At 37.2% G+C, this 15,256-nt stretch overlaps 1 protein-coding gene across 1 annotated transcript; it reads left to right on the top strand.

The window, feature by feature from the left end:
• The first annotated feature begins 310 nt into the window (after nt 1–310).
• Nucleotides 311–9,599, top strand: LOC114175596 (calcineurin B-like protein 10). Its single transcript, XM_028060354.1, has 4 exons — nt 311–426; nt 593–752; nt 1,589–1,671; nt 9,307–9,599. The coding sequence occupies exons 1-4, from the start codon at nt 364–366 to the stop codon at nt 9,310–9,312; spliced, it is 312 nt and encodes a 103-aa protein (XP_027916155.1). The 5' UTR covers nt 311–363; the 3' UTR covers nt 9,313–9,599.
• Nucleotides 9,600–15,256: the final 5,657 nt, after the last annotated feature.

The raw sequence follows: 15,256 nt of genomic DNA, 5'->3' as shown, positions 1-15,256 counted from the left end.
TTTCTTTTTATAACTTGAAAAAACATTTTTAAATAGTTTTGAAATATAAAAGAATAAAAAAAATGTCACTTGAAATTATAAAAGAAAGCTTTTGAAATTTAATTGTTGAAAAATTATTTTTCTTTCGGGTTACGTGGAGTGGTGTGTGGTTGAGGAGGCTTAGAGAGAAAACTCATTTTCTCACAGCGAAGCAATTGGGTTTGGGCTCGATACTTTCAAAGCCCAACAAGTGGTAAGAGTTGTGTTGGGGCCACAATCTCTCACCTGCCAGAATTAATAATCATAAGAAAGCCACACCAGAGTGATCCAACAAAACTTAAAGAATGCTAAAAACTGAGAACCATTCATGCCCTTCTCATCACCATGGGTTCCATTTCTAATCCAGCCATACACACAACAACACACATCGTGACCTCGGATTCCCATGTAAGTTTTTCATCTTAATCACCAAGGTTGGTCCATGTTTGGAATTGTTAATAATATCTTAATGTACTAAATTTCTCTTTAAGTTGTCTGAGAAATCTTGTTCTAAATACATTATGTTAAACATGTATGTTTCATTCATTTTCATGGTGGTTGTAACTTGGATTAGGGTTTGTCAGATTCAAGGACAATACGGGAACGTGTGTGTGCAGCGTTGATGCCATTGATGGTGGCTGTCGCTGGTTGTTTTGGTTATTGCTCAATGCAGAAGCACAAACGTTGTTCCTACACTGCTGAGGATTTTGCAACCCTTGCTGCTGCAACAAGATGTAAATAACTAACCTTTTTTATATGGGTTTACTATAAAAGTTTATTAAATAACATTTTTATTTTTAAAATAATATTTTCACTTGATAATTAATAAGCTAAACTGTTTATTTAGTTCTTATAACTTTTTCCACTTTTATATTTAGTTTCATAACTTTTAAAAAATGTTTGAGTTAAGTCTTTGATTTGACACTGTTTTCTTATTTTATAATATTTTAAATCTTTAAAAGTAGTGAATATTAATGTATTTTAAAGTTTAATTTTTATTAACTTTTAGGAATGATACTGTTTGGCCCTCCCACAGACCAGCTTTTATCAACTCTATTTTTATTTTATGTTGACACTGCCTCCTTTTTTATATCTATATTATGCTAAGGTTTGTTTTAGTTTGTTTGCTTTGTATACTAAGTTTACGTTTATTTAAATCAAAATTTAAAATTATTTTTTTAAAATAATAATTAAAAAATTCTAATTATTTTGTGAATTTATTTTAAGCACCTATACAAAAACTATATTTATTTTTTATATAAAGGATTTTCATAATTGTAATAAAGTAGGAATCAACTTTTACTTTTTTTACATCTTTGTTTATAGATTCTTAAAATCATTTTTAAAAATTTATATAGTTATGTATATAATTGTTTTTTTTTTAACTTTTGTAAGGAAACCATGTCATCCTTTTATAGAAATCTATCATTTTAGTGTGTTTTGAAAGAGATTATTAGAATGAACTACTTTAAAAATACATTACAAAGATTGAGTATGTGATTGAGTATATTATGCTTGAAAAGCATGATTTTATATTAAATAAATTATCATAATAATGTTGATAATGCAGTCACAATTAAGGAAGTGGAGGCATTGCATGTGTTGTTTAAAAGGTTAAGTAGCTCCCTAATCGATGATGGTTTTATTCACAAGGTAACTTCATTTCCCATTTTCTTGCTTCTTCTTTCTAATATTTTGCTTCTCTCTCACAATTTTCCCCTTCCATTTGTTCTATCTTTCATAGTGAACTATTTCAAGAATATTTCTATTTGAGATGCACTTCTGTATTTCATTTATTTTTTAACATCAATTTTTCATGGACTTCTTTTATGTGTTTGGTATGACTTTGTAGTTAGAGTGGAGGAAAATTTATCAAATGAATGTAATTTTCTTATGTTTTTAAGAAAAATAATAATTTTTTAACAAATACCGAAATAGGTAAATTATCTTTGGAAACAAAATTTAAAAATGAAGAATTCATGCTTTTATATATATAAATATAACTCGTGCTTAAACACTTTTTATTTGTATATTAAGAACTTGTGTTTAGATGCCTAATCTCTAATTTTTTATTTTTAATAGAAATATGCATACCTTTTAATTATTTTAATCTCTTTTCATAGAAGCTGTGTTTACACAGAATTTATAATTACTTTGTTTAATGGAAGTCAAGTTCTCATGCCCTGTTTTTTATGCTTTTATTGTATTTGCATACATAAATTCTATTTTTTAATATTTATAGGTGACTTTTTTTTATATTTATTTAATAATTTTTATTTATTGGAAATAGTTTCTTTTGTCTAAACAAATATTGGAGAGAAATATCTCTTATTTTCATCGAAAGGAATACTATCATTGAGAAAATATTTTATACAATAAAAATAATATATTATAATATTTATATTCTTTATATATTTCTTCTAGTTTTTATTTAAATTTTTCCTCGATTTTATTTATTGTTAAAAAATATAAGTTCAGAAAAGAAAAATGAAAACATCATACAAAATAAATATAAAAAAAATAAAAATCGCAATTTCAATTTTTAAATAAAAAAAGTCTAAAAAATTGGTGCCCTATCGATACTAGGGTAATAAAGGTGTGCCAACATTTACATTATGTTCCTTTGCACAAATGTACTCTACAAGAGAATTAGGAAACGAAGAATATAAGGTGTTTAACATGTTCCTTTCAAGACGATGGAGGGGATGGCGAGAGAGTGTAACACCCCATTTGATTAATAACCGTAATTAAAGGAAATGTCACAACGAAATAGTATAATGGCGCAGTCTTAGAGTTTTCACATAACACCTTACCATGAACCAAGACATACAACGATGTCAAACTAAACCAGATACAGAAATTTAACTGAAATGAAATGGAAGTTTAAAGGACAACCAATACATGGGCCGTGGCCCTAAAAGAAAGCCCAAAGTAGAAAATCCAATCCAGATGGCTAAGCAGCGGAGTCATTGTTCCCCCGTTGACCGCGAAAACCTCTCGCATCTGCTCCCATCAATAAATTGATGATCATCGCAAAAGAGAGAAGAGCCACATACAAGACAACCAGACAAACAAACAGGGTAAGCTAGAGCCGTAAAGATTTCATCAATGCATTCAGATATACTTTCGCAGTCCAATATACGTACATCACCCAAGCATATTATAACCTTCTAAATCAATACACTACGACTCGACTCGACTCATCTGGATACATATAACCTGGTCGGATTCAGTGGATGCTTGCACTTGTGGTGGATACCTCTGCTCACCCCCGAGCTGTGTTACAAGTGTTACAATGAATCAATTCCTTCACACACAAGGTTAGCCCTTAATGAGTTTCAGGCCTCCTACTACTCTTACCACAAGAGTCAGTCCGCTCTAAGTGAGACTAACTGACTCCTTAGAGTGTCAGGATGCAATCCTTACCTTGAATCTAATGAAGGATTATCTTGTTTCCTTTTAGAGTTATGAATATGGTGAAGTTGTTTAAGAAAGCTTTTTGAAAATTCCCACTGGACATTAAGATAGCATGCTATCTAGATGTGAAGGTTCATTTCTCAAGCTCATGAAAGGAAGAAGAGAGTTGGATCAAGCTTAAACACACACAGCAATAACAACACTAAAGAGCAAAATGAAAGAAGAAACAATAAAAATGGAAAGCATAGAAGATGAAGAATGGAAGAAGCACGCCACTCATAGGGGGGATTTAAGCCAACCAAGCCCTAGAGATGAGTGATGGTGCCGCCACTTGCAAGCAAGAAAAGGCAAATGTGAGTTCACTTCTAGGAAGGAGAGCTCACGAAAATTGGTGGTTGAATGCACAAAGTTTATAACAAAATGATCAACCCTTTTACAAGACAAGGAGCACCCTTTAAATAGGAATTCATAGGGTTCCTTTAGCAAATACAAAAACATGAAAAAGGATTAACTAGCAAACCCTAAACCTAATGTGAGAGTGAGTCTTGGCCAAGTGAAGGGAGATGATTGGTGGAGGCATTCCCATGAGGATTCTAGGCCAAAAGAGGAAGGAGACCAAGTGACCTTCTAAGGCATAAACCACAAAGGCAAAAGGAGACAAGGTACATGTCTACTTTTGCTTTTGATTTATGCTTTTTGCTTTCCTCTCTCTTCCACTTCATCCAAGTGCTCCAATCACCAAGTGCCACCTAGCCATGCTCTACTTTCTCTTAATTACCTACAAAACAAGACAAACAAGGTTTAGCATGTTGGTTTAAGTTAATCTAATCTTGGTCAAAGGTCAACTTTGGATCAAAGTCAACAAGTCAACAAAAATAAATCAACTAGAAACCAACTTAGGGAATTCAAACTAAAGTAATGCAAAACAAAGATAAAGCTGATGGAATAGAAGACTCCCCTCTAGACATGCTTCTAGTGATCCTTCTTGAGGGAGCTTCTAAGGAGGTGGTCATGCCTTCATCAGAATCCTTACCAAGTTATATAGATGGGGCACCACCATGGACACCCACTAACAGGGGCCATGGAATTACGTCCCGACCACTGAAGCACGACCTCGAAGTCTCACCTAGAGACTTCAAGGAATTACATACTGACCAAATACCAAACATATACAAACGGCCAAGTAACAGATACATATATCATGCATAGGAACCTCACACCAGCATCCGTAACCAATCCTCATTTATCATATATTGAATCATTACCAACTCGTTATTCCCAACCATGAGTAAAGTGCTTCCTCTCATACCAATACCATGCCATTGGATTACCAACCATCAATATCCATCGTTGCTCATGTGAAATTTGTGACCACACATACACACACACACACACACACACACATATATATATATATATATATATATCCAACCTCTCATGTATAATTCATACAAAGATCATGCCAAACTCACAATTCACCTCACATAACCCTCTCCTAATCATGCATAATCACCCCCATCATGCCATTATACAATAACCCAATCAATCGCATGCTAACCATCTAAGAACAAAGAGAAAAATAACTCAAAACGTATCCTCGCCCAGCTCCTCGCTCAGGCTGAAGGGCCTCGCCCAGGCGAGAGAGAGACTCTCGCTTAGGCGAGCTCCCTTCGCCTAGGCGAAAGCTCGTGAATCTGGAACAGTGACCTCTGCATGTTCTCGCTTAGGCAAGACTCTCCTCGCTTGAGCGAGACGCTCGCTTGCTCAAAACTAAGCGGGTCGCTTGGGCGACCATTCGCGCGAGAAGGCCTGGGCGAGCCTCTACTCACCTCGTCTAGGCGAGACAAGCTCGCTTGGGCGAGATTATCAGTCGCCGCCACTGTCCGTACCTGCAGCAGTTGTATTTTCACACACCAACGACAAGACCAACCATTCCATGCATTCACAGTAACATACCAGTTCAAGAATCATAAAAATACAAGCAAAACAACCCGCAATCGCATTAAACAAGGAGGTTCTAGCTTCCCGTACCTGGGAATAATCTAGCACAAGACCTTGACGCCGAATAGAGGAACACCACAACTCTAGGAGAGGATTATGGAGGTGAGTAGAACGAGGTTGAGCTAGGCTTGAATCTGGTTAAACGTTGAAACCCTAACGAAGTGACGACTGCGACTCTAAGCACCAAGGGAGCAGATTCTGAAAGTGTAGAATGAGTGAATTATGGCAGACTTTGAGGTGGTTTTATCCTTTGGGCCAACCCTTAGGCCCAATAGCTTAAAGGCAGCCCTTAAAACTTTAGGGCAGAAAACTAGGCCTTACAGAGAGAATTAATAGAATTCCTACAAAATGTCATCGTATTATACATAGTGAGATTAGAGGGTGATGCAGGAAAAATTACTAAATTATCCTCGTTACTATTAAAAAGAAAATAAAATCTTCATGTAAATAAATTATTTCCACGTAAACATTCAATATGTAAATGTTAAATTTATTTTCATACCAAATATATTGTATTATTTTATAATATTTTTTAATAATTTCAATCATTCAATAGAATCTATAAAAATAATTATAAATCATTTGTATATCAGAGACATTTTGGTAATCTAACTTTTTTATCTATTAAATTTTTTTTCAATATGTCACATCAATCAATTCAGTCACAAACGTCACTTCCTAATCTATTCAAAAATCACTTCCAAATTCCTTAAAAGAAACAATATCAACCTCACCCTTTGGTCCTTTCAATCTCTTTCTCTCTCTCTCCCCAAATCAATCTATCAAAAATCCAATCTAAAAATTCAAAATGAGTGATACAGAGAAAAAATCAAATGTATTTTACGAAAACATATGGTAAGAACTATAAGATGATTTGAATATATGAGAAAAAAAGTATATAAAATATAATGTGAAAAACCATAGATTATTGTAATTGTACCCCCTCCCCAGACGGGAGCCAAAATATAATAAATTTATTTCTCTTACAAAAGTCATAAAATAGAAGGATTTGCATAAACTATCATCTACCAAACATTTATGTTGAGGATTTCATTTTGCTCCATGATGCAATGATGATATTAGTATAATTTTTCTCTTGTAGGTCAAGTAAGCAATTTCTACGTTAACAAAAATAAGTTTATCTTATACTTAAATTCTTAACAAAAATAAAGGAGGCGCAAGATACTCGTTGGAGTAGTGGCACGGAGCAGTAGTGCAACGTTTGTCGCCAAGTGGTGGTTGTGGGGGACCGTGGCGAAGTAGGGCGACGGAGGCACGACAGAGGGCGCAACAGAGGCGCGAAAGAGGGCGCAACAGAGGCGGCGTGACGGTGGCACGCAGGAGGGCGCAACGGAGGCACGACGGAGGGTGCAATGAGGGCGGGACGGTGGCGTGACGGTGGCAGAATCTGCTTCCTTTTCGCCTGCTGTTCGGTGGCGGAGCAAGACCGGTGACGCTAGCTTCGTGGACGGAGGTGCAATCGGCGATGGAGGGCAACGGAGGATGCAATCGTGACGGAGGGCTCGGTGGCGGAGAGCGTTCGCGAGAGAGAAGATGATGAACAGTGATGGGTTCGCGCGATTTGGGAACCTAAATAAACGATATGGCCTCGTTTCTGTAAACACCTGAGGCATAAAGCATTATAGGCCTCAGTCCTTTGCCACCCGATGACAAATCATCTGTTATAGGCCTCGGTCCTTTGCTACCCGAGGCCAAATCATGGGTTGTCAGTGGCAATTTTTTAATACTAGGGGCCACTGACGGGTTATAGGCTTCGGTTGATGGAGAACCGAAGCATAAAACCGGTTATATGCTTCGGTTGAACTTGGACCCGAGGCAAAATTGTTAGAAAAATTTCAAAAATACCACTACCTCCTTATAGGCTTCGGTCCCGCAGTAACCGAGGCCTATAAGGCGAGTTAAAAACCCCAATCTGCATTAGTGATATTGTTTCACTAAATGCAGTGAATACAATTTTGCTATGGTGTGTGGGAATAAGTAGATTTATATAAAAAATGTCATGTGAGCTTAAGAAGGAAGAAAAATACATTTTTAACATTATCACTTCTAAAACATTTTTATTATTTTATTAAATGGAGTTTTAATTTCATTAAGAAAATAAATAAAAAAAGATTAATTTAATTTTTTATTGAATAAATTGAGGTACATCTAAAATATTCAATAATTAATGTACCAAAATGGTTGAATCTAAAAGATCAATATGACTTTAATCTCAAATATTTAGTAATGAAGATATATGATGTTTTTTTAGTTCACATTGTAAGGCCCATTAATTTCTGGTTCCCTTTTTCTGCCATAAAGTGAAGGGTTGCCCTACAGCAGTTGGGCCTAGAGGCTGGCCCATAGGATAAATGCCAAATTCTTGTTGCCCTAATCCACATTTGTATCACTTTCAGAAACAGACCTAGAATTGTGCTGTCACACTCCGCTTCCGTAAGGAGCTCTGCTGGGGTTACGTTTTCCCGATCGAACAACGCTCAACTCCGTTTCCATATTCTGCGTAAGTCTCCTTCCAACCTTGCTCGTAGTTCTGCTACTGTTTCGCTGGATAACCCATTTTCCCCCTGTCTCTCATCTTTTTCGAGCACCTTGAGTCGCTCCTGGTATTGCCGTTCATCGCTATTTAAGATCGAGGTCCCGTGCTAGTCTTTTCCAGGTAAGGGAAGCTAGACCTTACCATTGTTTTCGATAGAATCTGCTTGTTTGTGGGTATGTGTTGATTGAACGGTTTGTGTGTGAATTTAATCGGTCGAAAATACCTGTTGGATTGTGTGGATGCATGTGGGGGGGGGGGCTGTCACTCGAAGGAACAGTGGCGGGCACTGGTTTTCTCGACCAGGCGAGATTAGTAGAGGCTCACCCAGGACCTACTGCTCAATCTCTCGCTTAGACGAGAGGTTTTTATTTTTTTTGAGAGAGGAGTGGTCTCGCCTAGGCGAGAAGGGACTCGCCTGAGCGAGACCTCGCATAGTCCGCTCTCCCCCTTTCACGATCTCGCCTAGGCGAGAAGGGTTTCGCCTAAACGAGAGGACCCCCTCTGCTGAGCGGGATCTGTTAGCCTGAGCGAGACTGCGAGGTAAGTTTGGTGCTATTGTTGAATGGTGCACTAGTGTGTGATTGCTTATTTGATCTAAATGCTTTACTATGTGGGTTGAGGGATGATGTCGTGATTGATATATGAGGTTGCGGTGGGAATGGTATGTTGTTGTATGTTATATGAATTGGAAAGCATGAGTTGCATGATGGGGTTGTTATACATGATGTTAGCATTATGGGAGCTTCTGATTGGTTGGTGAAACATGTTCAATGTGTGAGTAGGGCGTAATTCCATGACTCTTGTAGTGAGAGCTCATGGTGGTGCCTCATCTATTGGACATAATTCCGTGGACCCTTTTAAGGAGGAGTTCCCAGTGGTGCCTCAGCTATTGGACTTAATTCCATGAACCTCGAGGTGAGAGTTCACGGTGGTGCCTCGAGATAAGGACGTAATTCCACGCGAGTATCATGGTGGTGCCTCCAGGCCAGGATGTAATCCCACGCAGGCCACGTGGTGGTGCCTCTTGTAAGGGTGTAATTCCGCGAAGGCCTCGCGGTGATGCCTCATTGCTAGGACTTAATTCCATTGTCTTGTGGTGGTGCCTCATTATGCGTATCCGGATAGTCAAGTCTTGGAGTCTCATATATTTTGATAGTTTTGGGCATGATGCGTGTTATTTATGCTTGGTTTTGAAATTACCTGTGAATTGTTATAAAATGAGATTCCTTTACACTAGCTTACCCTTTGCTTGCTTGTATGTTGTGCGTGGTCTTCTCTATTGCGATGATCGTCAACCTTGTTGATGTGAGCAGATGTGAGAACCCCTGGTAGTGGTAATGTTCATAGGGATGCTGCAGCATGATGGACTGGACGAGTATTAGGCCCACTCTGGGGCCCATTGCTAGAGAATTTATTTTCTATGTTTTCCTTGTCTGTACTAGACTTATTGCTATTAGTTCGTTAGTATTTTACGTTTTGGGCCGTGTGAGACCTCCTTCATGTTTATGGATATGTTGGGGTACAGAGTACTTCATATTCCAAATCTTTGTACCCTCTGGATATTATGTATATGACGTTTTATTAAATGGGTTTTTATCTATTTATTTGGGACGTTACACACATAATTTGCCTTGTAAGACTTGAAGTTTGATAAGCACGTAAACGTTTTTTTTGATAAATGTGAAATTGTAATTCCCCACTAAAATAAATATATACAAAATATCAATACATGTTAAGAATATTTATATTATTAAGGCGAACTTTTAATCAAATGATATAAACAATTAAATTATCGAAAAATAAATAAATTAGAATGAGACAAATTAAGGATTAAGGTATGAGATAAAATAACTCTAAAAAGATGAAAAATATTAAAATTGTATACAATAAAAATATTAAATTTGAAAAATCCAATATGAAAGAGTAACGAGAGACATAAATAAATAAGCCTATAGTTATATTATACTCAATTTACTACAAGAAATTCACTTATTACTGACTGATCGGTTCCGACAGATGATAATTCGTCGGTAAAATTTACTTTTCGACGGATGGATTGACGGATGTTGATGATTTATTTATCGATGAAAGGATCCGTCGGTAATGTTATATGTGAATTGGGTTACTTATTTACCAACAGAAGGATTCGTCGATAATATCACATGTGAATTGGGTTACTTATTTACCGACGGAAGGATCCGTCGGTTATGTCACATGTGTACTTTACCGACGGACGAGATCCTTCGGTAAATGTCTCGGTCAAATGAAAATTATATTTCACTTTCCCCTTCCACCAATTTTAGTTTCCCCCTTTCCCCTAAAATCCTGAACAACCTCAATGCCAACAAACGATCAGAAAACTGTCGTGACTGTCGCGTTTGCCGCTACCACCATGATTCTTCTATCACGTTCATGCGCTGACCTCTTCTTGACTATCGCTGCCTCATCTTCTTCGTGGGTTCTCCGGCGCGATCTTCCTGTAGCGTAGTGGTAAGTGTCATTGGCCATGGTGTTTCTTTGATTTTTTTTTACCCCCAAACTTGTTCTCATTGTCGTTGTTTCTGAAATTGGTAAGGGAGATGATATCCGGTTGGGTTTAGCAGTTGCAGGCAGGCGTGAAAGCTAAAATATTGTGGGTTGTTTGCAAGAGACGTGAGACATTGCTAGGTTTGATCAATTTTCCCTTTCAGACTTCATTGCATTTCTGAATTGATTGCTAGGTTCGAGCCCAAATTGATTGCTTTGTTTTCTTTTGGATTCCATTAAGTTGTTAAGTTGATTGATGCTGTGTTCATGTGTCATACAACCATTTGCGTTTCTGAATTGATTGCTAGGTTCGAGCCCAAATTGATTGCTTTGTTTTGTTTTGGGTTCCATTAAGTTATTAAGTTGATTGATACATTGTGTGAATGTGTTCATGTCTCATACAAGCATTGTGATTCATCTTTGACTCTAGCTCTTTTGTCAATTAATCTGATTCATGACATTTAAAATAGAGTATTGTGTTCTTCACCACCAATCCGTGACCAAAAGCAACACAAATTTCCACGTTGTCTCCACTTTTTGTTCACTTCATTCTTTCTTATGTTGATTGCTTCCACCTGAGCCATGGATGTTGTTTCTATTTTGTCAATCAAGTCTTTAGATTCCTTGATTTTTCCACTTAGTGCTGGAACCTCATGAACTGTGAACACAATCTTCCTCAGCCTGTTTTATATAAAGCTCTAGTTTCTTCTCCAATTCTTCTGCCACTTTCAACTCACCAACCTCCTTTAGTGTAGGGACAAGTCTAGAACTTCAGCACATGATGAAGGATTATCTTGTTCCTTTTTAAGATTATTGAATATGGTGTGAGTTGATTAAGAAAGCTAAGTGAAATCCCCACTGGACATTAAGATAGCAAGCTATCTAGATGTGAAGGTTCCTTTCACAAAGCTCAAGAGAAGAAGATGATGGATTGATTCAAAATGAAAAGGAAATGGAAAGCAAATAAACCATAGAAAACCAAGAAATATTAAAGGAAGAAGAAAACATAAAATGGAAAGGAAAGAAATGGTAAAAATGTGAGAAGCACGCCACTACAAGGCTAGGCTAGAAGCCATGACAACCTTGAAGATGAGTGGATGTGTGCCGCCACTTGCTATGCAAGATAAGGCTTAAAAGTTTCACTCCCAAGGGAGGAAACTCTCACAAATGGTTGAGACACAAGAGTGTTTTTACTTCAAAATGTTCAACCCTTTTACATGTCTAGGAGCACCCCTTATATAGAAGAGTTTAGGGGTCTCTAAGCAAATAAAAGATACCTAAGGATGTCTCTACAAAAACCTAACCCTAGCTTCTAGAAACTAGGTCAAATAAGGTTACAAAAATGAGAGACAAAAGAGCTAACTATGGTGTGTGCAAAGCTAATTTCGTTCTAGCACAAAAGGAGACAAAGAATGTGTCTCATATGTCTCCAAAAAGTGGTCAAAGTGTGCTAAAAACAAAGGAGACCAAAGGTACATAGGTACACTTGCTTCATGCCTTTTACTTTATGCTTTATGCCTTTGCTTTACTCTCTCCTCCACATCATTTATGCTCCCCAATCACCATGCGCCACCTAGCATTGCTTTCTTACTCCTAATTAACCTACAAAGCAAATAAACATAGATTAGCATGTTGGCTTAAGTCAAGTCAACTATAGTCAACAAGTCAAACCTAGTCAAAGGTCAACAAGTCAACTAAAGTTGATTCAACTAAGTCAACTTAGGGAATCAAAAATAACAAACATAAATGAAAGGGATGAAGGATTAGTGAACTTCCTTTCTAAACATGCTTAGTCTTCTTAAGCATGTGCCTTCATCCTTGGTTGGGGTCAATCCTTCATCATCCTCCCCTTCTTGGAGAGAATTTGACCACAAATTCTTTAATCCTTTGTAGATGGAGCTTGACTTGATTTGGGGGAGGTTTTGCGTCTCCCTTTTATGAGCTCTTGTTCCATCTTTTCTATGGGTACCACCCCTAGCTTTGGTTAGGCCATCCCTCTTTTCTAGACCACTTTTCTTCTCATGCTTGCACATTGGGTCTTCCTTTTGAGCCTTGCAAGAGAAGAAAGAATGGTGATGTCCATCTTGCTTTGAAAATATTTTTTTAGAGGCAAGTAACACTTTGGAGGTAACTTGCTCTTTTTCTTTTTCATCTTTTCTCTTATCTTTCACTTTATTTTGGTCCTTATTTGCTTGATTGGGTGAGAGAGGTAGGAGTGTGAACTTCTTGCCTTGGAAAGAGAAAGCATAGGTGTTAGCATGGCCATCATAAAAGACTTTTCTATCAAATTGCCATGGCCTACCTAACAAAATATGAGTTTCTTCCATAGGCACAACATCACATAACACCTCATCTTTAAAATTTCCAATTGAAAAGTTAATGAGGACTTGTTGAGTTACTTTAATGTCTTCTTTCTTAAGCCATGATAGCTTGTAGGGCTTGGCATGAGGGATAGTTTTCAAGCCAAGCTTGTCCACAACCCTTGTGCTAGCCGCATTTACACAACTTCCATTATCTATGAGGAGGGGACATAGTTTGTCTTTGATATGACACCTTGAATGAAAAAGGTTTTGTCTTTGAGAAGGGTCAAGTTCCTTGGAAACTTGTCTTAGTTGGTGCCTTATCATTAACAATCCACCTTCAAGGGGTTTAATCCTTTCACTTGAAGAAGAAGTGTGGGAAGAAGTGCTTTTGGGGGAACGGGGAGAAGAATGTTCACTCTCTACTTCTTTTTTAAGGTTTAAGGCCATGGTTCTTTTGGTGGGACAATTTGAAGCTATGTGCCCATATCCCAAACACTTAAAACATTTTATAGAACTTGTCCTTGTACCTTGAGAAGAATTAGGAGTTTCATTAGAAGGCCTAGACGAATTAGTCCTAGGAGGTGGGTCTTTGGAACTCTTGAGTGGTGATTTATCATGTTTTCTTTCTTTATCTTTCCAAGTACTAGAATAGTAGTCATTGTATGAACCACTCCTCTTGGCCTCTTTTTTCTTTTGCAATTGAGTTTCAACTTTGATGGCCAAATGTAAAACTTTGTCAAGAGAGGAGTACTCATATAACTCTACTAAATCTTGTATGTCCCTCCTTAACCCACTCACAAATCTAGCTACCTTTTCCTCTTCACTTTCAAATTGGAGTCCTACTTTTAGAAGCATGGACTCCATTAACTTGTAATATTCATCCACACACATGGACCCTTGTTGAAGCCTTTGGAGCTTCAAAATAGTCTCCCTCCTATAGTAGGAAGGAACAAATCTAGCGCGCATCAAATTTTTAAGGTCCCTCCAAGAAGTCGCGAGTGACTCTTGGTTAATATTGTCCATACATAATTGATGCCACCAAGTCATGGCATAATCCTCAAACTCTAAGACTACCAAATCTACTTGCTTTTGATGACTAACTACATGAATGGTAAAAATTTGGTCCACTCTTTGTTCCCACTCAATGTAGATGTTTGGGTCATTTTCTCCTTTGAACTTAGGAATCTTTGGAGTTTGCTTCTCTTGTGATGGTTTGCGCCTAGAATGCCCTCTTTTCCTAGCCTCTCTTTCTTGCTCCTTAGCTTCAAGCCTTTGAATGTGCTCTTGGATTCTTAGGTCACTTTGCTCCTTGTCCTTTCTCAATTGTTCAAAGGCCTCCTTCCTAGACAACTCCAAATCCCGAAACAATCTCATCAAGGTATTGTTTTTGTTTGGTGTAGGTGCATTTGATGAACTTGCCATGATTCCTACAACAAAAACACTCAAATCCGAGACAAAATAAATGGATTAGGGGTTAGACAACATGAAAATCGAGACCAAATCCAACCCAAAATGCAACCCAAGTGTTTAGATCACACTCCCAAAGTAACAAGGCAAGGATAGCACTCAAAATCCACCAAAGGAGTGAAACAAACACTTTTAAAAACTTGTTCAAAACCTTTCAAATGCAAGACAAGTGATTCGGCCACAACATCCCAAGAGTTTCAAGAAAAGAAAAATACTATGACACAACAAAGAACACCTAGTGACAAGCAAGAAAAGCACAAAAACAAGAAAGTTTAACTTCTAAGGAAATTTTGTTTTAAAGACAAAACTTGAACAAGACTAAAGCAATGAAAAACACTTTTAAAGACTTATGGAAAGCATTTGAACAAGCCAAGATTATACCTCAAATTATGCATACACCAAGAAAGATCATAACCAAGTTAAGGCATGGAACTAATTTGCCAATATCACCCAAAATCCAAGTATAAAATTTGGTAGCATAACACCTAGTAAAAATGGCCAAATGGATTCACCAAGCAACACATTAGCTCTCGGCCAAACTGTTTTTGGTCATGAAAATAATTTTTCTTTTCAAAACTAGGTACTTAAGATGATGAGAAGGATATTTTAGGGTGTCTTGAACACTTAGTTCCATAAAAATTAGGTCAAAATCAATTTCAAGGAGCATGCTACAACAAAAGGCATAGATCTCATGCAATAGCTCAAATACTTAGAAACAAGAATAAGAAAACTCAAAGAAGCATATGACATATGACTCAAGCAAAAGTTAGACACATTTAAAGACTCAACATGACATACACAAAGACATAAACATGTAGCTATCATGCATTTAAACTCATGGATTTGAGGCTCAAAGACTAAGCATCCAAAGACATGTTATCCAACCACATTTAGGAGTAAGAAGAGTAACAAAAATAGTAGCCAAAACTGCCCAACATAACCTGAAAAACGTTGATTCGCGGTGATC

The sequence above is a fragment of the Vigna unguiculata genome, chromosome 3 (genome assembly GCF_004118075.2).
Source record: "Vigna unguiculata cultivar IT97K-499-35 chromosome 3, ASM411807v1, whole genome shotgun sequence".
NCBI lineage: Eukaryota > Viridiplantae > Streptophyta > Magnoliopsida > Fabales > Fabaceae > Vigna > Vigna unguiculata.
Note: the sequence above shows the minus strand (reverse complement) of the source record. Positions and strands in the feature narration are given on the sequence as shown.

What these genes read in the sequence shown, in the direction of transcription:
- LOC114175596 (XM_028060354.1), top strand. Translation starts at nt 364, where the DNA reads ATGGGTTCCATTTCTAATCCAGCCATACACACAACAACACACATCGTG. An exon ending in TCGTGACCTCGGATTCCCAT is followed by an intron (nt 427 to 592) that starts GTAAGTTTTTCA and finishes AACTTGGATTAG; the next exon opens with GGTTTGTCAGATTCAAGGAC. An exon ending in CCTTGCTGCTGCAACAAGAT is followed by an intron (nt 753 to 1,588) that starts GTAAATAACTAA and finishes TTGATAATGCAG; the next exon opens with TCACAATTAAGGAAGTGGAG.